Here is a 22,040-nt window from a genome sequence, read left to right on the forward strand (position 1 = left end):
AGAAAATCTGACTGGCACACCAGTGTCTAACAATGTCATATCAATGTCAAACGATTGTTTGGCACTTTGACCCAAAATGAATGCTTGCTTTCATCTAGATAACCCTTGCAAGTCTTATGACTAAAATACAAAACATCCATTATTTAAAACTTCAACATTTATCACTTAGTATTCAGCTTTTTAAATTTAATTTGGGAGTATAATGTGAGCATTCATTAAAGAATTTGAGATGCTCCTTTGTATCAGAGGAAAGCAAAGCATTCCAATTTATGTTACCATACACATTTTCAATAACAATTTAACTTCATGCATTACTTAGCTCTTATTCATATACCTTTTCTTGTATCCAGACACGAGGATTGTGAAAACATAATCCATTTATCTTAGACAATAGACATGAGTGTGCGCAAAGTTTAGTTGATTTGTTACTGCAATTTAGGAGATGATGGCAGTGATAACAAAGATTAGTAATACAGAGCCCCACACTCATGCCTTGGCGGCCGGGGGGGGGGGGGGCGGGTGGTGAGAAGGCCAGTTCAAATGCCGGCCAGATATCCAAAATTAATCTAGTCCCATTTGTCAGCATTTGGCCCATATCCCTCCAAACCCTTCCTACCCGTCCAGATGCCTTTTAAAATGTTGTAATTGTACCCACCTCCACCACTTCCTCTGGCAGCTCGCTCCATACACGCACCACCCTCTGCATGAAAATGTGGCCCTGTATGTCCCTTTTAAATCTTTCCGCTCTCGCCTTCAACACATGCCCTCTATTTCTGGACTTCCCCCTCCCACCCCAGGGGACACAAGGAGAAACACCCCATTCAGCCTCCTGCTTATAGCTCAACCCTTCAGCCTGGGAACATCGTTGTGGGCAGCACAGTGGCTCAGTGGTTAGCACTGCAGCCTCACAGCACCAGGGACCAGAGTTCAATTCCAGCCTCGGGCGACTGTCTGTGTGGCGTTTGCACATTCTCCCCGTGACTGCGTGGGTTTCCTCCAGATGCTCCGGTTTCGTCCCACAGTCCAAAAGATGTGCAGGTTAGATGGATTGGCCACACTAAATTGTCTGTGGTGTTCGGGGTGCATGGGTCTGGGAGGGATGCTTAAGGAGCAGTGTGGACTTGTTGGGCCGAAGGTCCTGTTTCCACACTGTTGGGAATCCAATCCAATCCAATCATTTGCTGAATCCTTTTAAGTTACATAATATCTTTCCTAACGCAGGGAGACCACAATTGCACGCTGTATTCCAAAACTGACCTAACCAATGTCATGTACAGCCCCTCCATGACCTCCCAACTCCTATTTTCAATGCACTAACCAACGAATGTAAGCCTTGCAAATGCCTTCTTCACTATCCTATCTACCTGCTAATACAGTCTGACCTACATCGGATGCAGCCAATTCTCAACTGCACTCAGCTGGCCAAGTGAGTCACTCAATTTAAAAGCAAACAAGGGATGGGCAACAAATGCTGGCCCCCACCACATCCCTTAGAACGAGTAAAAATATATTTGAAAGTGGCATTCAGAACTGGGGTGTCAGTACACAAGTTCAGGCGGGAAAAGATGTTCCTTTGGCAGAATGGTTACAAAACAGAGGACACTAATTTAAAGCAGACTGCAACAAAGTAAATGCAACTTGCAAATTCTCTTCTTTAGATGCAGGCTATTAGAATTGAGTGAACTGTCCAAATTTGTGGTGTAGACAGATTTACTAGTGGTTTGCATTTGGAAAATTATCTGAAGAAATAAATTTGCAGGAGCACAGGGATGAGGGAGCTGGCATTGACTCAAGGACCAAATAGCAGATTTCTATGGCCCTTCTATTACTCTGTAGTGAGCATATTTTAATGCGATAATCTAATAATGAAAGGATGAGTTTCTTGAACCTTGCAAAAATGATTCAACTTCCACATACAGTCATTGATTCTTTAGCCATATGACTGCATCTTAAATCCTAATCTGTACCAGAGCTGCTCAGAGCCAAGTCTCTATGAGGGTGATGGAAACAAGCAACCAACTTCATGGGAATTAATGCCTCCTGTGCAAAGCAAAACCAGACATGGCTGGCTAAGCAGTAACAAAAGGCTGCTTGACCTTCATGGTCAAGGTTATAAATTGAAGTCAGACAGAAAGACAGTCAACCAGGTGTATCTTGTCTATATGATAACTGGATGGAGGATGCTATAGTTACAAGGGCCCTGGCAGCAAAGTAAACAAAGTAAGCATCTAAGACAAATCAGCAGCGTAATCTCAAAACTGCCACCTGGGCTCAGGTGGTGGTCAGGCCCAACTGTGGTGACTGAAACCTGGTCAGCTCTCCCTCACCGGTGCAGGGAATACACAAGTCTCAAACAGTGAATCGGAGGGCAACTTCGTATATAACCTGATACAATTTGATGCTGTGTGTGTGTTAAACTAGCCCAATTGATAAAGCAGCAAGTAGATTGCAGTAACAGTACAGCCTTTAATAATTATGTTCACTGGAATTTATCTGGGGAGGTCAACAGATAATTCATCAAGGATAGATTTGCTAAATTCCAGAAGGGAGGCAGGAGCAATTGCCTTCAACATCAAGGCATCATTTGAAGAAACATGTGACTCAGTAAAACTGAAATCTAAGGGATTCAGGGAAAACAAAAAAAAACCTCAAATTATACCTGGCGCCAAAGGAACATAGAACACTACAGCACAGCACAGGCCCTTCGGCCCTTGATGTTACACTGACCTGTGAAACCAAACTGAAGCCCATCTAACCTACACTGCTCCATTATCATTCATATGTTTATCCAATAACCATTTCAAAGCCCTTAAACTTGGCGAGTCTACTACAGTTGCAAGACGACATGTGGTTGTTGAATGACAGTCATCTCAAATGATGAAGCACCAAGGAGTCCTATTGGTCTGAGCACAGCTAACTGAGCTGTTTTATAGTCAGAAGGGCAAGGATACACTGACTATTTCAGTGTTCAGCTCCATTCACAACTCTGCAGATAATAAATTAAGGCCCCTCTGCAGCAAGACTATGACATCCATCCTTAAGTTAGTCTTAGCTCAACAAAACTGCCAAGCCATGACCAACCTTCTCTTGAAATTCAGAGATGTTATTATCCATCTCATCACCATCTGGAGGACACCAGTGACCAGGAAGTCAACTGTACCAAACAAATGTGATGACCACTTCAGTAGATTAGACTAGCAGGCAGGATATTCTGTGGTGAGTGGCTCATATACAGACTCTGCAAAACCTCCAACACTTAAAAAGGCCCAAGTCAGGATTATCATTTAAAAATGACTTTCCACCTGCCTGGTCCTGGATATGTTCAGTTGTAACCAGACAAGTAGTTCAATAATACTCAGAACAGGCAAACTGTTTCATTAGCAATGTATACACTTGGCTAAACAATCTGCGATCATCAATACGATACCATAGCTGCAGTGTGCACAGTATACAGGATGCACTGCAGTAGCTTGTTACAGCCTTTTTTGGCACAAAGGAACACTCATTTATCTCCATGTCATCTTCAGTTCAAAACATCATTCCTTCTTTGGGTGAAATCTTGGAAAATTATCCAACAGCATTATCAAATCACCTTCACTGCATAGAACGTAGCACTTTAAGAAAATTGATTACTTTCTCTGGGGAACTAGGGAAGGACAAAACATCATGCACACCAGCTATACCCTAGAAATAACTCTTATTGTGGCTTGGTCAATTAAATTCTGTAAGCCTGGCCCTGGAATCTTCAATCCATGACCTCCTGATTTAAAGGTTAGGCACGTACAGAATTCAGACAAGTCAAAAGGTAATTGCAGTTTTAGAAGGCAAGGACATTTGAGGAAGAAAGGTCATAGTGTTCAAATAGATGAGGCATGAGCTTACTTTATATCAAATTCAGTTCACAAGAGAGGCTCTGCTGCTAAATGAATGGCTAGGTTATGAACAGTTAGGTCATATCTAGCAATGAGCATCATTAGGGCCTACCTTCTGCAATCTCAACCCTAGCTCCGTACACATCCTACTACCTCACTCCCACAGCATAATTTCACTGCTTTCGATGATTACAGCTTCCCTTCTGATGTGTAGTTTCTAAGGCATCTTCCAACTTGATCTCAATCTGATGTCCCCAGAAAGACTAAGTGAGATATACCTACAGAAACACTGCCAAATACGTGCCAGCCGGAGGCAACAGGGAGCAGTAAGTGAGCTTTTATTCAGATGGGTCAATGAGAAGTTTAAATACCCACTTGAACAGCAGCTCAAACTCAGTTTTCTTGGTTAATTTCCCAGATCCCACAAAACAATTGTAGCTCAATTTCAGCCTGCAGCCAAGTTAAAAGCAATGTAAAAATGACAACATGTCCTCAAGCTATTTATTGCACCAATATGCACATCAACACCCAGTTCCGAAACTAAACTCCACTCCTATGGGGTTCTCACCAACATCCAAATGTACCTACATTAAAATGTGAAATGGGCACATATGTACTGGTCAGCTTTGCAGATCTTGGGCAGCCAGAACTAGGAGGTGCTGAGACATTGTTCATTTGCATGCTAGGAGTGGACTTCATAGACAGGGTGGATATGAAACGTATTGTAGAACAATCTGCTGTTGGGGAAATGGTTAGTCCCAAACATTACATTACTATAGCATTTCCATCTGTCCTTTATCCTCTAACTAAAAACAAAAGGGCGAGACAAGGTTCAGAGGAGGAGAGGAGAGGAGAGGAGAGAGAATATCACAAGAGGAAGGTCAGCAGTGAGAGTTCCAGTGGGTAAAAGAGCAGAAGTCTAAACAATTTCAGGAAACTACTGCTAGTGAGTGCGTCGGGAAAGTTGAGAAATTGTCAGAGAGCATCAGAAGCAAAACAGATATACCATTTTAGATACTGTTGCGGGGGCGGGGGGGAGCGGTTTGGGAAGATAGGTACAGAAGTGCTATAGCTATAGGGGATTCAAATCATAAGGGGAACACATGGGAGGTTTCTGTGGCTGCAACCATCAGTCCAGGGCAGTGTGTTGCCTCCCTGGTGCTGGGTGGCACAGTGGCTAGCACTGTAGCTTCACAGCGCCAGGGGCCCCTGGGTTCGATTCCAGCCTCAGGTAACTGTGTGGAGTTTGCACATTCTCCTTGTCTGCATGGGTTTCCTCCGGGTGCTCCAGTTTCCTCCCACAGTCCAAAGATGTGCAGGCTAGGTGGATCGGCCATGCTAAATTGCCCATAGTGTTCAGGGGTGTGTGGGTTATAGGGGGATGTGTCTGGGTGGGATGCTCCAAGGAGCGGAGTGGACTTGTTGGGCCGAAGGGCCTGTTTCCACACTGTAGGGAATATAATCTAAGGGTTCTGGATGTCTGAGTGAGTACAGGACTTGGTTGGGGGTGGGGGGGGGGGGGTGCAAACTGACAATGGCTGTGGTACATGTTGGTACTAACAACACGTTTACAAAATAAAAAGGATGGAGGTCCTAAAAGCAGAATATAGACAAGGAAGCAAGTTGAAATTTCAAAACTGTATTTATCTCAATTATTACTAGTGCGGTGAGCTAGTTGAAGTAAAATACAGCAGGCTGGTTCAGACTGACATGAGCGGCTTCTCGATGTTCCAGGGTTTTGTTGTTTTGGCGGGTGGGGGGAGACAGGAGAAGACGAAGAGGGGCTCGGGGTGGGGGTGGGGGGGGGGGGGGCGTGAAGGGAGAAGAGAGAAGGGGAGGGGCAGGGGGATGATGGTAAAAAAGGGAAGTAGGAGGTAGAGGAGTTGCATCACCCATCACTGAGGCAATATGGGTAGAGCTCAAAAACAAGATGGTGAAAGTCACTGATATAATTATACAACCGGCCTCAAAAACAGCCACCGGAGATATTGAGGAACAAGTCTACATAGGCCGATTATGAAAAAGATGTAATAAAATCACTGTGACAACGGTCTTTAACTCCCAACATTGACTGGGACATCCTTAGGAGAAAGGCTTAGATGGGGTAGAATTTGTTTAGTGTATGAAAGAGCATTTTGAGAAACACTATGTGGATGGTCCAACTACAGGACGGGCCATATTGGACCTTGTACTGGCTAATGAGCCTGGCCAGGTGACTGGCCTTTGAGTGGGAGCGCATTTTGGAAAGAGTGACCACAACTCCTTAAGTTTTAAGATAGCTATGAAGAAGGCTAAGTCAGGACCTTGCGGAAAGGCATTAAATTGGGGCAGGGAAAATTGCATTAGTATTAGGCAGGAGCTAGGCAGTGTTAATTAGGAGGAACTGTCAATCAAGCAGGTGCACATTTGACATGTGTAAGTTGTTTAGAGACCTGCTGGGGAGAGTTTAGGGCCTGTGTGTTCTAGTACAGAGGAAGGACAATGACAGCTAGCTAAGGGACCCTTGGACAATAAAGGAAGGTTGTGAATTTAGTAAAAAGGGAAAAAAGCAGCATATGTAAAACTTAGGAAGCTAAAAATCAGACAGGAGCCATGAAGTATATAAGGAAAACAGGAAAGAACTCAAGCAGGGAATTCGGAGAAGAAGAAAAGTCTATGAAATGAACCTGGCAAGTAGGGCTAAGGAGAATCCAAAGGCATTCAATACATAAATTGAAAATAAGAGGATAACCAGGGAGAAGGAAGGTAGAAGCCCTCCAGAATAAAGAAAGGAACTTGTACTTGGAGGTAAAAATTGTGGGTGAGATCCTAATATGGTATGTACCATTGGTATTCACCCAGGAGAAGGATATGGAGGATAGTGAGATTAGGATGGAGCATGCTAACATGCTAGGGAATTTTGAGATCAAGGAAGAGGAGATGTTGGGACTCGACGAGCATTAAGGTGGATAAGTCCCCAAGGCCTGACAGTATCTACCCAAGGTTATTGGCAGAGGCAAGAGAGAGGAGATTACTGGGGTTTTGCCCAAGATCTTTGCATCCTCACTAGTCACTGGAGAGGTCCCCAAAGACTGGCCAGTAGCTAATGTTGTTCCTCTGTTCAAGGGAAATAGGGATAATCCAGGAAACTACAGACCAGTCAGTCTCACATTGGTGGCTGGGAAGCTGGTGGAGAGAATTCTTAACAATAAAGATTTATGCACATTTAGAAAAGCATGGTATAAATAGGAACAGTTAGCATGGCTTTCTGCAGGGCAGGTTATGTCTTCCTAACTTGATTGAATTTTGAGGTGGTGACAAAGGTGATCAATGAAGGTAGAGCAGTGGATGTTGTCTACATGGATTTTAATAAAGCTTTCAACAACATTCCTCATGGTCGGTCCTCTAGAAGATCAAGATGCAAGGTATCCAGTGACTTAGCTGTGTGCATTCAGAATTAGTTTACCGTAGAAGATAGAGGCTATTAGTAGAAAGGTGTTTTTCAGGCCAGAGGCTCATGACTAGTGTTAATCCACAGGGATCCATTCTGGACACACTGTCAGTGATTATATGAATGACAGATAAAATGTAGATGGGTGGGTCAGTAAGTTTGCAGAAGATACATAGATCGGTGGAGTTGAGGCTAGTGTAGAAGGTTATCAAAAGATACAAGGGGATACAGAACAGTTGCGGATATGGGCAGAGAAATGGCAGAGTGTGTTTAATCGGGACAGGTGTGAGGTGCTGCATTTTGGGAGATCATGTTAAGGAAAAATACACAGTTAATGGTAAAACTCTGAACAGCATTGATGAACGGAGGGATAATCCTGGAAATTACAGCCTTAAGCGCGTCACGTGAGTGGTAGGAAGTTATTGGAAAAAAAGATTCTGAGATAAGATCTATACGCATATAGAAGCGAATGGACTGATTAGCAATAGACAGCTTGGTTGTGTGTGGGAGAGGTTGTGCCTCCACTAACTTGATTGAATTTTTTTTACGGGGCTGACAAAGATGATTGGTGAGGAATTGGTGTTGTCTACATGGACTTCAGTAAAGCCTTTGACAAGATCTCTATTGGCAGACTGGTACTAGAGGTGGAAACACATGGTATCAGGGGAGGCAATGGCTTAGTGGTATTATCATTGGGCTGTTAACTCCAAGGCCAGGTAACATTCTGGGGACCTGGATTCAAATCCTGCCCCAGCAGGTGGTAGATTTTGAACTCAATAAGTATCTGGAATTAAGAATCTGCTGATGACCATGAATCCATTGTCAATTGTTGGAACAACCCATCTGGTCACGCATGTCCTTTAGGGAAGGAAACTGCCATCCTTACCTGGTCTGGCCATCATGTGACTCCACACCCACAGCAATGGGTGCTGAGCAATTAGGGATGGGCAATAAATGCTGCCTAGATAGTGATGTCCTCATCCTCCGAATGAATAAAAAGGACGTGGCAAGGTGGATAAAGAACTGGCTTCATCATAGGAGACACATAGGTGAGTGGTGAAAGGATGCTTTACGGAATGAAGGGTTTTGACTAGTGGTGTTCTATTGGGATCAGTGCTGGGACCTCTGCTGTTCATAATCTACATAAATGATTTGGATGAAAATTTAGGTGACACTAATTAGTAAGTTTGCAGACAACACAAAGATAGGTGAAGTTGCGGATACAGAGGAAGATTGTCAGAGGATACAGCAGGATATATGGGCAGAAAAAAATATGGCAAATAGAGTTTAATCCAGACAAAAATGTAAAGTGGTGTGTTTTGGAAGGTTATGTACAGGCGGAAATTGTACAGTGAATGGAAGAACTCTTAGGAGTATTGACATGCAGAGGAATCTGGGTGTGCAGGTCCACAGATCACTGAAGGTGGCAGTACAGGTGGATAAGGCAGTAAAGGCTAATGGCATGCTTTCCTTCATTGGAAGGAGGGGTGTTGAGTACAACAATAGACAGGTTATCCTGCAGCTTTGTAGAACTTTAGTTCGGCCACACTTGGAATATTGACTAGGACAGTACACATCACACTAGCAGAAGGATGTGGATGCTTTGGACGAGGTACAGAAAAGATTTACCAGGATGTTGCCTGGTACGGGGGATATTAGCTATGGAGAGACTGGGTTTGTTTTCACTGGAATGCAAGAGGTTACAGGGTGATCTGTTACAAGTTTAAAAGATTGTGAATGGCATGTATATAAAGTGGAAGGTGGGGGGGTAGGGAGGTGGAGAAGCAGAGAAAGAATGGTTAAAAAGAAAAAATGAGATTTTATTTATTTGTTATTGCTTTTTAAAAAAAAACACGAAGTTGGTGAGAGCCTGGAACAAGCTGCCTGAGGTACAGTGGAAGCAGACACAATAGCAATATTCAAGAAGCACCTGGGTGAATACGTGAATTGGAAGGCAACAGAAGGGTAGGCAAGTGAAGGCCGTTTTTCTATGGAAGGACAAAACGTGGCAGCACAGGCTTGGAGGGCTCAAGAGCCTATTCCTACACTGTCTTGTTCTTTGACTCCGTTGACAGCTAGCTCCTGGCTAATGTCCTACTTGATGCCAAGCGGAAGAATCTCAAATACATTGACAGGTCTACCCCCCCACCACGTTCAGCCAAAGCTTTCCAATATTACATACCGGTTTAGTTCAGAACTCAAAATCACCAAGTCTGCCACAGAAGGCTGACTTTGTGAAATTATCAATCAGCATGTAAGAAGTCACTCAAGGAACAGGTGCAGGAGGCAACCACTCAGCCCCTTGAATTGTTTATTCTGCAACGCAATTAGAATCAAAATCCCTACAATGTGGGAACAGTCTATTCAGCCCATCAAGTTCACAATGACCCTTCAAGGAGCATCCCAAGCAGATCCATCTCCTACTCTATCCCTGTAAGCCTGCCTTTAGCATGGCCAATCCACTTACCCTGCACATCTTTGGGCTGTGGGAGGAAATTAGAGTACCTGGAGGAAACCCATGCAGACATGGGGAGATCGTGCATACTCTACACAATCAAAGAGTAGAATCAAACCCAACCCAGGTCCCTGGTGCTAACTATTGAGCCATTGCTCATTGATCGCCCACTCGCTCTGCCATATCCCCCTATTTCCTGAAAGCAACTACTCAAGCCAAACAATTGGCTCTCTTCCTCCTTCTCCCTATTTCCTTTTTTTTTGTGGGGGGGGGGGGGGGGGGCAGCGGGAGGAGACAAAAAAGTGATCACAAGCAGAGCAGACAAATTCACCAAAAACAAAAAAAGACACAATATAAAGTGCCCCAAAAAATAACTGAGCAGTTTCAGCCAGCCAACTAAGCACATTTCCAGGGCGCACACCAGTTAGAGCTTCAGCAGCAGTTGCTTGTAGTAGATACCATTTTCCAGATATACACTCTCATACCAGCCTTCTGCAAACTGTTATTTGAAATTTCTTCATCAGCTACACAACAGTTGCCTGCATTGAGCACAGTGAACAGATCTACACAGCATGGCTAATCCACCCCACGCTTTACAGAAGGCTGAGTTCAGTCATTGGCATTCAGTATGATCATGAACATTAATACAGAGCATGCAAATACACACCCAATAGATGGACTTCCTTTACAGAGAATTGAGTAATGGGTCTACAGAGAAATAGTTCACCCAGAATCAGTTTCCTTTTCCTGCTGTGAAATCCACACTACAGCATTTATCCAACTTGCACATATTGGGATAGGGAAGAAGCAGTTTACCTTATTGTTTGAAAACATATTGCTTGAAAATGGACTGATACAAATCAATCTGAAAAATAAATTCCATCACCCAATTCTTTCCTCATTTCCCATCATCTTTCTTTTCTAGTTTGTTTTTAAAAAGTCATTTCTTACAACTTCTAATACTCCTTTTGGTTTCAAATAAAGATGTTAAGAATTGTACCATATATTCTTATGTATTAAGAGGAACAAAGGAATTCTGTACACATTTCTTTTAGGATTTCTTTACACAGTTCATGTTCAAGTGCAGCGATAGTTGTGCTTAATGAAAGACTGTTTCCCCTTTCCAGCAGGATAGAACAAACAATAGTATGTTCGCTAGATAACAAAGTACAGAATTGGAGGCACACAGCAGGGAGAGGAACAGGAAACCTGATGTTTCAGGTCGGGACCCTCTAGCACGTGCAGTTCTTGCAATCACAGTATATTCTCTATTCTGTTCCAACACATTGCATCTGTTTTATAGCTGTCATATCTCTTCCTTGCTATGATGCCACCAAACTCAGTTTTGTGTAATTTGTGAATACACACACCCCTTAATCCAGTTAAGTCTTGAGAAAAGTGTCACCCCATATTAACTATTCAGCTTTTCCTTCTTACATTCCACAATTTCTATATTAACCACATTCGTCCTCTTCAAAAAAGGGAAATTTCCCCACCATGTAACTTCAGTCATTGCTCCAATTGCCCTCTTCATAAGGACATTCATGAATATTACCCTTTTGCTTTAACTTTATTTCAATATTATCATTAATGTCCCTAAAAATGTGAACCGTTCACAAATCCATCACTGACATATTGTTGATCTTCCTCTCACCTGATCAGTCAGAAATAGCAAAACCATTGTGGAACAATCTAGAAAGCTAACTCTGTAAAACTTCACTTTCTGGGTTGCTTCATAATTAGCGTGGAACAAATCACTGACGTTACAAGTTCAGACTTAAAAATAACATGCACATACAAAACACTTTGTAGTAACCAACTGCCTACTTTGAGCGGTTTGCTTCAGAGACTGGATTTCAACTAACAACTAAATTCATAGAATTTGAATTAAAAACAATGATTAAACATAACCTTTAATGTACAGGACTTTGAAGTTATTCTACATCAAGACCAATTGTTTTTCAATGAACCTCAAAGCAATTTAGTTCAGTTAAATAAATTAAACCAAATAAAAAACATGAAAGCACTTCAAAATTAATAATTGTCAGAGCCATTACACAAATAGACCGTTGTCCTTTCAATGTTTCTACACCATCTAAAAAACATAATAGCAATGTTTGCACCAACTAAAAACAATATACTGTTTTCAAATCATTCACTTCACATTACCAATTTATTAACCCTAACCGTCTACTTTATGGTTTTGCAACAAATAAGTAGATGAATGCTTAATGTCTAAACTTGTTTAGAACAATGAAAATGTTACATATACTAGAATGGCCTGGGTCAAGAAATTCAATCTGCACAAAGTAGAACTCGCAACAGGCACTGTGTTTGGAGTTACCAAATTGCCTTGATCCTAGAGCCTCCCTTAGGGTAGGGGTTAAGACTTCTTCAACCAAATGACGCATCAAGGCTTGAAATTTCATTATAGAAGGGGAGAAATAATTTGGATAATAGCAAAAAAGCATTGGGGAAAAATTCATGATAGCCCATTTTCATTCAAGGTTGGTGTTGCCTACTCATTGTAATTATGTTTGGTTGAAGCCCAGTAATAAGTATAATGGAGAGGCTACAGCAGGACAGCAACCCCTAAGATTGTGCATGGTTCTTCTTCAGTAACATTCTGAAGAAGAGAGTTATATCAGATTCAGCGTAAACCATTTCTCTCTCCATTGATGCTGCCAAACATGCTGAGTTTCTCCAGCTTTTCAGCTGTTTGTTTCAGAATTCCAGCATCTACAGTATTGTATTTTTATTTTAAAATCAGAAGCCCAGCGTACCCCTCGCAAAGGGAAAGTGCTTAGCTGCAAATTGTTTGTAGATGACAGTGAATAGAAGTGAAAATGTGCGATGGGTTTGGTGCGGCAGCAATGCAAGTTCAGTGCAGGTCACGGACAAAAGAAGAAGAGGTTCCCACCTGACAGGGCCTTAAAGAACAGAAGGAGCAGCAGCAGTATCAGACAGACACTGGGCAATGTAAAGTGGCTCACCTGAGATTAGTGGATTAATGCCACAATGGCCTCACACAAGTATGATCCATGAAAACATCTTCAAAAGGATTCATCTTTACAATGGACAACTTGCCTCACACGCCATTCCATACTCCCTTTATCTTGGCTAACAATATTGTCTATTTAGTATGGTGCACATCTAACATACATAGCCCCTCATTTCACCCAGCACTGCTGCAAAAGTTACCAATAACTCTCAGCTTCCATGTACTGCCAGCTCTTAAAGACAGGCACATTCCTGTACAGGTGAGGTCGTGTGATGTACCCCCAGTGGTAGCAGCATCTCAATGCTTAGGGATAGACATGGCCACATATCTTTATTCCCAACCACATGTAATCAGAGCCAAAAATGACTAATATGCAATAGTGAAGAATTTAACAATTTACCACATTTGTTACATTGTACTGTGCAAAGTGTTTAATCATAATATTTACCATCTTTACCAGCAAACTGCCAACTTTTAACTCATTGGAGACATACTGACACCTAGCAAGATGGCTGTAGCTGTTGGAGGCCAGTCACCTCAGTTCCAGGACATCTCTGTAGGAGCTTCTCAGGGTAGTGTCATCGGCCCAACCATCTTCATCTACTTCAATGACCTTCCCTCCATTATAAATTCGGAAGTGAGAATTTTCAACAGTGTCTCAGACTGCTTCAATATCTGAGGAGTCTATGTCTAAATGCAACAAGATCTGGAAAATATCTAGACTTCACTGACAAATGGCAAGTAACATTTGCACCAGGCAGTGACCATCTCCAATGAGACAGATAAAGTCTAACTGCCTCCCTTTAGCATTCAATAGCACTACCATCAAGAAATCCTCCACTATTAATATCAGGGAGGCATTATCATTGATCAGAAACTCAACTGAACTCACCACAAGCAGTGGCTACCAGGTCAGGTCAGAGGCCAGGAATGCTGTGGCGAATAACTCACCTCCTGACTCCCCAAAGCCTGTCCATCATTTACAAGGCACAAGTCATTAATACGATGGAATACTCCCCATTTGCTTAGATGGGAGCAGCTCCAAGAACAGTCAAAGCTGGACACCATCCAGGACAAAACAGCCCACTTGATCAGCATTACATCCATTAACATCTGTTTCATCATAAAGGACAAAGGCAACAGATACATGGGAACACCACCACTTTTAAGATCCCTTCCAAATCACTCACCGTCCTAACATAGAAATATATCACTGTTTCTTCACCGTGTTGGGTCAAAAATCCTAGAATTCTCTCCCTAAGTTCATTATGGGTCAACCTACAGCACATTGATTAGAACACCTCAAGGAGGCAGCTCATCACCACCTTCTCAAGGGTAACTAAGGATAGGCTATAAATGTTGGTCTGGCAAGGAATGCTGACATCAGTGAATTGTTTAAAATCAAAAAGGATGGTCATGACTAACTAAAAAGTGTGGCAACATGGAGATCCCACAGCTGATCACAATCACCTATGTCATGCATTGCAAGGCTGGCCCTACTCAAAGCATACTCCCATTATAGGAACATAAGAAAAATAGGCGATTATCTCCTTGAGAACACTTTGCCATTCAATTAGACCACTGTAGACCTTTACCCTGATGATATCAGATTCCATCCTTGGTTTTACAAAAAGACCAAGTTTTAAATTAATGATTGATCTAGTATCAAACTATATTTGAAGAGAATTCAAAGCCTCTAAGATGTTTCAGGCAGGTATACTTCTAAATTCACTATTAAAATATCTGTCTCTAAATTTTAGACTGTAACTGTCACAAGCCAATGAGCAGAAATAGTTTCTTCCAAGCCTAAACTCCTAGAGACTTCAATCAAATCATCACCTCAAAGATGTAACTTTATCAAGACTGCAACTCCTTAGGGCAACCTCTGTCAAGTAGGAATCCTGATAATATTTTGGTCAACTTACACTGCACTTCCTTCATGGTGAATACATCATTCATACCACGTGGAGTCCCAAACCAGTCTCAGTACTCCAGGTGACCAGGCTTTGTAAAACTGAAGCATAATTTCTACCCCTCAACCTCCAAATAGTTCTCTAGATGAAGGGCCAGGCTGATTATTTTCTATATCTGCTCATGAAACTTTAAATAACTTGTACATCTGAAGATCTGGATTTCTTTTGGCTTCCAGAGTTATTAACCTTTCACCATTTACAAAGTACTTCGCTCTCAGATGTCCAAAGTGGATGGCCATTAGTGCTATTATTTTCTCCAACACTTACTTTAAGACATTGTTCCTTTACAGTAAATACTGAAGCTAAGTAATTAAACAGCACATACTTTTGCTCACCTGAAATTTGTCAGTTTTGCCCATTCACTTAATGCTCAGCAAGTTTTACACTTCTGCCTATGTTTCACATGTCACCCTTGTGTCATTAGCAAACGTGTTTAATGGCATTCTATCCTTCATGTAAGCCTTTAATAAATATGATGCAGGAATTAAACCCAACACAGATTTGTGGGGGAGAGCATTAATCATGTTGGGACAACTCAAACATAAAAGTGAAGAACTGGGATAGGCCACACTGGCACTAGACTGCTCCAACATTCAATGTGCTCGTGGCAGATCAGTTTATTCCACACTCCCACTAAGCACGAACCTTCAGGTCTTTCACAATCCCCACCTCCGTTCCTTACTTATCAAAGGCTCTATCTACCTCGGACTTAAAGATTCAATGAACTTCTGCTTCCAACCCCTTTGAGGGACGCTTCTAAATGATTCAAAGAGAAAATCGTTTCTCGCTTATATTTTAAAAAAATATTCAACCCCCAGATTTTTAACCAGTGACCTCAGTTCTAGATTTGCTAACAATAGGAAACACCAAACTTCTGAAAAGCATCCCACCTAGACCCAGATCCCTGCCCTATTCTTGTAGACACATGTACTGTGGCTAATCCACCGAGCCTGCACATCTTTGAACCTATTGCAGAGGTGTTTAGTATCAGTCAAAAGGCTGATTAGAAAATATCTAGATCCTAATGAGTATCAGATTGTACATTAGCTCTATGTGCATGACTATTAATTCATCAGTTTTGTTTCAAATGCTACATGCATCTAGGTAGAACCTTTAGTTTGTCTTTATTTTCATAAACTCTTGCCTCATTGGTTGACAGCACTGTACTCTCCATCCTTACCTGTCACCATTTATTATTTCCCATAACTTAAATTCAAGGGAAGGGAATTTTCATTTACCATACCTACCTAAAATTTGATCCTTTCTCCCCATTAGTTGAAATCTCTATTTTTCTCGTTATGCAAATTGTTAGAACACCAACCCCAATGCAGCCCAGGTGTAGATCATCTCAATCAGGCAGTTCCACTTTCACTAGCATTGGTGCCATTGCCCTACCAACAGGAATCGACTTATACTGCAGTCATGCGAATAGCTAGACATTGGAATACTTAGTCATTGTCTCTATTGAGTACTACCATTCAACCAGTTCTCTGACCAGGTTAATAATCTGCCTTCAATTCCACACTTTTCAATTTGAGCTAACGGATTCTTGAGACTTGATCAAAAGCTCTCAAAATCCAAATAAATGTCCATAAACATTCTTCTATGAATATTTCAGGTCACCTTGTCAAAACATTCAACTAAATCATGGAAGAAAGACAACCTTATAAATCTATGCTAGCTCTCTGAGCAGTTGAAACCTTCAGGTTCTCTTTACTGGGTACCGTTTTCACAGGGAAATCTATGGCTAGCTAACCAGTCTTTAATTTGTTGGTTTTCCCTCTTTCTTTTCATTTAAAAGAAAGTGGAATGACCTGCAATTTTCCAATCTCATAACTGCACCAAAATGGAGAAAATCTTGGAAGATTTTAAACAGGGGTAGTTGCAAATCTTCTCCTCTGCACCCCAAGATAGAAACTACTCAACTCTGGGGTTTGTCAAACATTGCGGATCGGATCGGATTCCCTACACACAGTGTGGAAACAGGCCCTTTGGCCCAACAAGTCCACATCACCTCTTGGAGCATCGCACTCACACCTATCCCCCTACAACCCACAAACCCCTGAACACTACTGGCAATTTAGCATGGCGGATCCACCTAGCCTGCACATCTTTGGACTGTGGGAAGAAACCGGAGCACCCAGAGGAAACCCACGCAGACAAGGGGAGAACATGCAAACTCCACAGTCACCCGAGGCTAGAATAGAAGCCGGGGTCCTGGCGCTGCAAGGCTGTACAGCTGACCACTGAGCCACCCCAATTTTTTTCTCCCCCCCCCATTTTTATTTCCCCATTTGCTTACATTAAATTTTGGAGAGACTCTGTCCTTGATTTAATAAGATTCCTTGTGATGTCTGACATGCTGCTGACAAGTAGCAGCCCCTTCCTCTACTGTAAACACTGAAGCCAAGTCATTATTCAGCATAGCTGATGTTTCTTTACTTGAATCAGCAGCATTGTCAGTAAGGAATTAAAGGGGCCAATGCTGTTCCTGACCAGTCTCTTTTTTTCCTGTTGTCACTCGTGTGATTTCAGTTTGCACACCAGATAGGTAGAGAAACATTCTAAGTCTATTTCACTCAATTGACAAAATGACAACAGAGTCTGCTGAAGTTATATGTTAAAGGTACCCAATACCATTGGAGTTAAATGAAATCTAGAGCTAATTTTGAATGCATGCTGTTTTGAATTGCCAAAAAGTATTGAAGTCCTGCATTATCTATGTGAACAAATGGACTTAAGTTTTCACTGACATCACCTACAGGCCAGTATGCACCTTCAAGTTGCTCCAACAGCTTGATGACTTACATCAAAACCAAATACACCAACAATAGCAGATAACCAAAAACCGTATCTAGCACATGGCACTCGGATTGTTTTCTTCAGCTAGACTGGGGCTTGGTTAGCTGAGATAGCTAGATGCCGGTTTGTAATGCAGACTGATACCAATAGCAAGGGTTCAATTCCTGCACAGACCGACACTGAAGGACGTCACCTCTCAACCTCTCCCCTCACATGAAGTACAATGACCCTCAGGCTGCACCTCGCACCCTGGTAGCATTGTGACAACTTTACTTTTACTGCACAATGGAAGCTACCCAGTGTTCAACAAACTCCAATTGCTTCACATCATTCAACTTAGCTGGAAGGACCCTGACAGATGAAGACTCAATTTTAAAACCAAATGTTTTGTTATCCAAGGCATAAGTCAAGTCTTCCAAGGCTATTTTGACATACCCCTGCAATTAGATGCTATCAGGAGCAACAAAACTCAAATGGATTATTATTCACCATCAGAACAATATGAAATAACAAAGCCGATAAATACTTGTTAAAAACTGAATTTCTGGACATATTAACCAGAATATTACACTGTCAAAAAGGACTCAAAATTAGTCCCAAATGCTTCTTACCTGAAAGTTATTCATTAGACCATATGAGCAGTTGCTTGTTGCACAGGAAGAGAAATTAAAGCCCAGTTTACAAGCTGCATTAGTGCAGTTAATCACTGTTCCAGGGACAATAGCATCAGTGAGATTTCCAGTCGCATCACGAACTACACAAGAACCTGACAGGGAATAAAATCAGAAAATGATTTACATGTTGGCTAGCGCTTGGCAGAGTTACCTCCAAGTCTTCATTTCATCATATCCCTGTGAGATCTATAAAATTACAATAGTGAACGCTCAAAAATAAAACAGGAGCCATGGTAAACTTTTCTTCAGTCCTCTTGGTGTAGGAGTTTCAAGTCTGCATTATCAAACAAATGTAGCTAGCAAATTAAGATTACTTGAAGTCTGTCTCAAACGATGGAAGTCCTGAATTAATTATTTTTTGAAGTATTAACGTGTTACTGAGAAAAGTACAAAGTTAGCTGAGTGACATTCAGCTGATTAAATTCATGACAAACGCTTAAAGCCACACTAGCACCATTTAAACTAAGTGAGTTATTAAACCCTTTGTTTTCTTTCTTGTTACAAAGAAAGTGTGATCAGTGATCTGATTTATCATAGACACCTAGTAGTTTAAAAAAGTATTCTTTCATTGATTAACTCTCACCAAGCATTGCAAAGCAAAGCATCGTTCTAACAAGTCCAGGAGACAGAAGTTGAATAGTTTTATGCAATTAAAGCAAAATAAAATCTCATTTGGATATTAAGACTCCTCAGTATATTATTCTGAAGATTTGCTGTTTGAGAAACTGCCCGATTCATTTTGAGCCTTGCCAGTCAAGGCACCCTCCACTACAAATCAATGTTTTAGCACTCTCAAAACAGACCTGCAAAAGCATACGGCATTCCAGAACCCACAGCTTTTTAATGCTGCACGAAAAAAACCCATGTGTATCAAAAACGAGTCAGGTCTCAACAAGTGGACAATCCTCCCCCATGAAGGCAGCTATTAAACAACTGTACTTTCATATGAAGTCAACTGTCCCAGGAGAATGGTGAGAATCATTCACTTCACTAGTTATTTCACATAATGCTGTTCTTGCACATAAATCACCATGTGGAACATCTTTTCTAAGGCATTAAATTTTGGCTATTGTATAAGTGTTTTATTGTCATCATATGGTGTTGCTGATGATCTACTGACCAATATTCTGAGCTTCCATTTAAAGCTTCATAGTCACACTCATTAACAGGCTCCAATAACGTGAAGAGTTACACAAGTTAATTATCAACTCAACAGAATGTTTGAGGCTTTTCAAGTGATGGATGTATAAACTCCCCAGAGAGCAAAAAGTTTAAAAATTCTAGAAAAAGAAAGAGAAGGTCCTGGGAATAGGTCAAACTGATAAACATTAGCCATCTTTCACTTCAAAAAGTTCATTCGGAACTCCTACACACAGATTGTTTACTGCCTTGCATTGATCGCACAGTATATAAAAAAGGCAATTGCTTCACATGGAAGAAAAATGCATATCAGCAGACAAAGCAAATAGCTAAAACATCAACTTTTAAAAAAAAACTGCAGTTGGTTAAATTTCAATAACAACTTATGGGTCATAGAAAATAAGCAGAGTTAAACAAATTTCACATTAAAAACTCAATATACTCATCTAGGTAAAATAAAACCTACGCTTTGGTAATGAATTAAACGCTGTTGCTGCAACTTAAAGATATATATTTTTCTCCCCTATAACAAGCCAAGCACTGCAAAACAAACTGACTAAATACAGATACATCATAACTAGATGATTCAGAAAGGTGACCTATTAGAAATCTCACTATTCACGGTAACAAGGTGTGGAGCTAGATGAACACAGCAGGCCAAGGAGCATCAGCGGGAGTAGGAAGTTTCAATAGCTACTCTGCAATCTGCTTTGAATGGGATTTAGTTATAAAAACACAAGCAAATTGTAAAAATGAAAAAAGATTATAAAACAGAAAAAAGTCCAAACATTACAAAAAAAGTATGTTCAATAAACAAAAGAGCGAGGCCCTTACCTGCAGCAACAGCAGCTCCTGCATACACTATCGTCGTGACTAAAATGGCCAAGAGTGTGCCTTTAGGTATGGCCGATTGTGGATCCTTTAAAAAGAAATTTTAAAATAAGAGTATCTCTGTCTGGTTATCTTCATTTTTGTTCTCCCTAGTACTAAACATGCTGTACATGAATTTATGGCAACATGTATTCTACAGAGAGTGGTGAGGAAAAAATAGGGAAGGTTATATCAATGAATGATTGAAATCACACACTGCATAAGGTGAGCAAATTCAAAACTAGAAACTGAATTGCTAAGATTTACCAAAAAAAAAATACAGCTTCGTAGCGGAGTACCTAAAGGAAATCATAGGTTGTAATTATCTTTTTCTAACAGACAATAACTAGTGCTATCAAGATTCATACGATCTGGAACTCAGTTAAAATCAAGGATGAGGATCATCTCGTAAGTTTTAAAAGCTAAACTAAGACAGAAAGGAAACAAAAGAAATGGATTACGATCTTTAACAAAACTTTTTTTAAATCTTCAATGCAAGTTAAGTACTGAACATGCAAGAACACAGCCAAGATCAGAATACTCAATTTAAAAGAAATTAACTGGATTAACAAAAAGAAAAATTATATACAAGATGCAGGAAGGAAGTACAAACAAATCTCACTAGGATAAATACGATCATGCAAAAAAAAAGAAACCAAAACATCCTAGAAAAATCAATAACTGTAAAAGATAAAAAGTATGACAACAAAAAAGTCTCTCAATAGTACAAGAGGATAATCAAAGAGGATTCGGGAATATTAAAATTTGCAAACAGATTAAAACAAGTGGGGGGAAAGTTTTACGCTTCCTCCCAAAGGAACAAAGCAGTACATCTTGCCCAAAGATTGTTGCGGGAGAGATAATGTATGGTTTAGAAGGGGTGGACGCTAGGAAGTTGTTTCCATTAGGCGGGGAGATTAGGACCCGTGGGCACAGCCTTAAAATTAGAGGGGGTAAATTTAAAACTGAAAGGAAGACGGCATTTCTTCAGCCAGAGAGTGGTGGGCTTGTGGAATTCATTGCCACAGAATGCAGTGGAGCCAGGACGTTGGATGCCTTCAAGGCAGAGATCGACAAATTCTTGATCTCACAGGGAATCAAGGGCTACTGGGAGAGTGCAGGGAAGTGGAGTTGAAATGCCCATCAGCCATGATTCAAATGGCAGGGTGGACTTGATGGGCCGAATGGCCTTACTTCCACTCCTATGTCTTATGGTCTTATGGAGAGGGGTTTCAGTCTGTGGGCCATTGGGCCACAGGACTGGGGAAAGGGGCATCTCTCTAGTTGAGAGTGGTCTGAACATGAACCTTGATGCGGCCAGTATTCTAATGAGCTAAGTACCTAGGGAGGTCGATAGAAACATTGCAACTCTGCAGATGAATCATAAGTGGCGGGTGGCAGAAAAATACACAAGAAATTTACCAATGCATGTTCAAGGACAGCTACAGACCAATGAGTTTTACTAGAACTTAGAAGGATGCTCCCTATTAGAAATACAGGCTTATCTGCAGACTATGGTGCAAAATGTAATTTCTAATAATCCTAATTTCATGTTATTTCCTAAAAAAATCTAGCACACTTTTCATACAATACTAACTTCTGCCAATGACAAGGTATTTGCATTGGTGGTAGAGTTCTCACATTCTTGCTTGCCATGCAAGAGACCCGGGTTCAATTCCCGGTCAATGCATAGTGTTCCTTCCTGTGCCTTCTTATTTTGGGGCAGTATGGCTGTCTTGCTATACTGGGGACTCAGGTTCAATTACACCCTTGGGTGACTGTCAGTGTGGAGTTTGCACAACCTCTCCATGTCTTTGTGGGTT

The 22,040-nt window shown here is 41.2% G+C and overlaps 1 protein-coding gene across 2 annotated transcripts in view; it reads right to left on the reverse strand.

Moving 5' to 3' along the window:
* The window catches only part of LOC125450110 (solute carrier family 12 member 2), a 142,089-nt gene that overhangs the window by 81,921 nt on the left and 38,128 nt on the right, over positions 1-22,040 (reverse strand). For both annotated transcript variants that reach the window (XM_059642703.1, XM_059642698.1), the window contains exons 8-9: positions 20,182-20,266; positions 18,145-18,299 (exon numbers count right to left, since the gene is read on the reverse strand). In XM_059642703.1, coding sequence (XP_059498686.1) covers positions 18,145-18,299; positions 20,182-20,266 — 240 coding nt within the window. The remainder of the gene's footprint in view (positions 1-18,144; positions 18,300-20,181; positions 20,267-22,040) is intronic.

The sequence above is a fragment of the Stegostoma tigrinum genome, chromosome 3, assembly GCF_030684315.1.
Source record: "Stegostoma tigrinum isolate sSteTig4 chromosome 3, sSteTig4.hap1, whole genome shotgun sequence".
Lineage (NCBI taxonomy): Eukaryota > Metazoa > Chordata > Chondrichthyes > Orectolobiformes > Stegostomatidae > Stegostoma > Stegostoma tigrinum.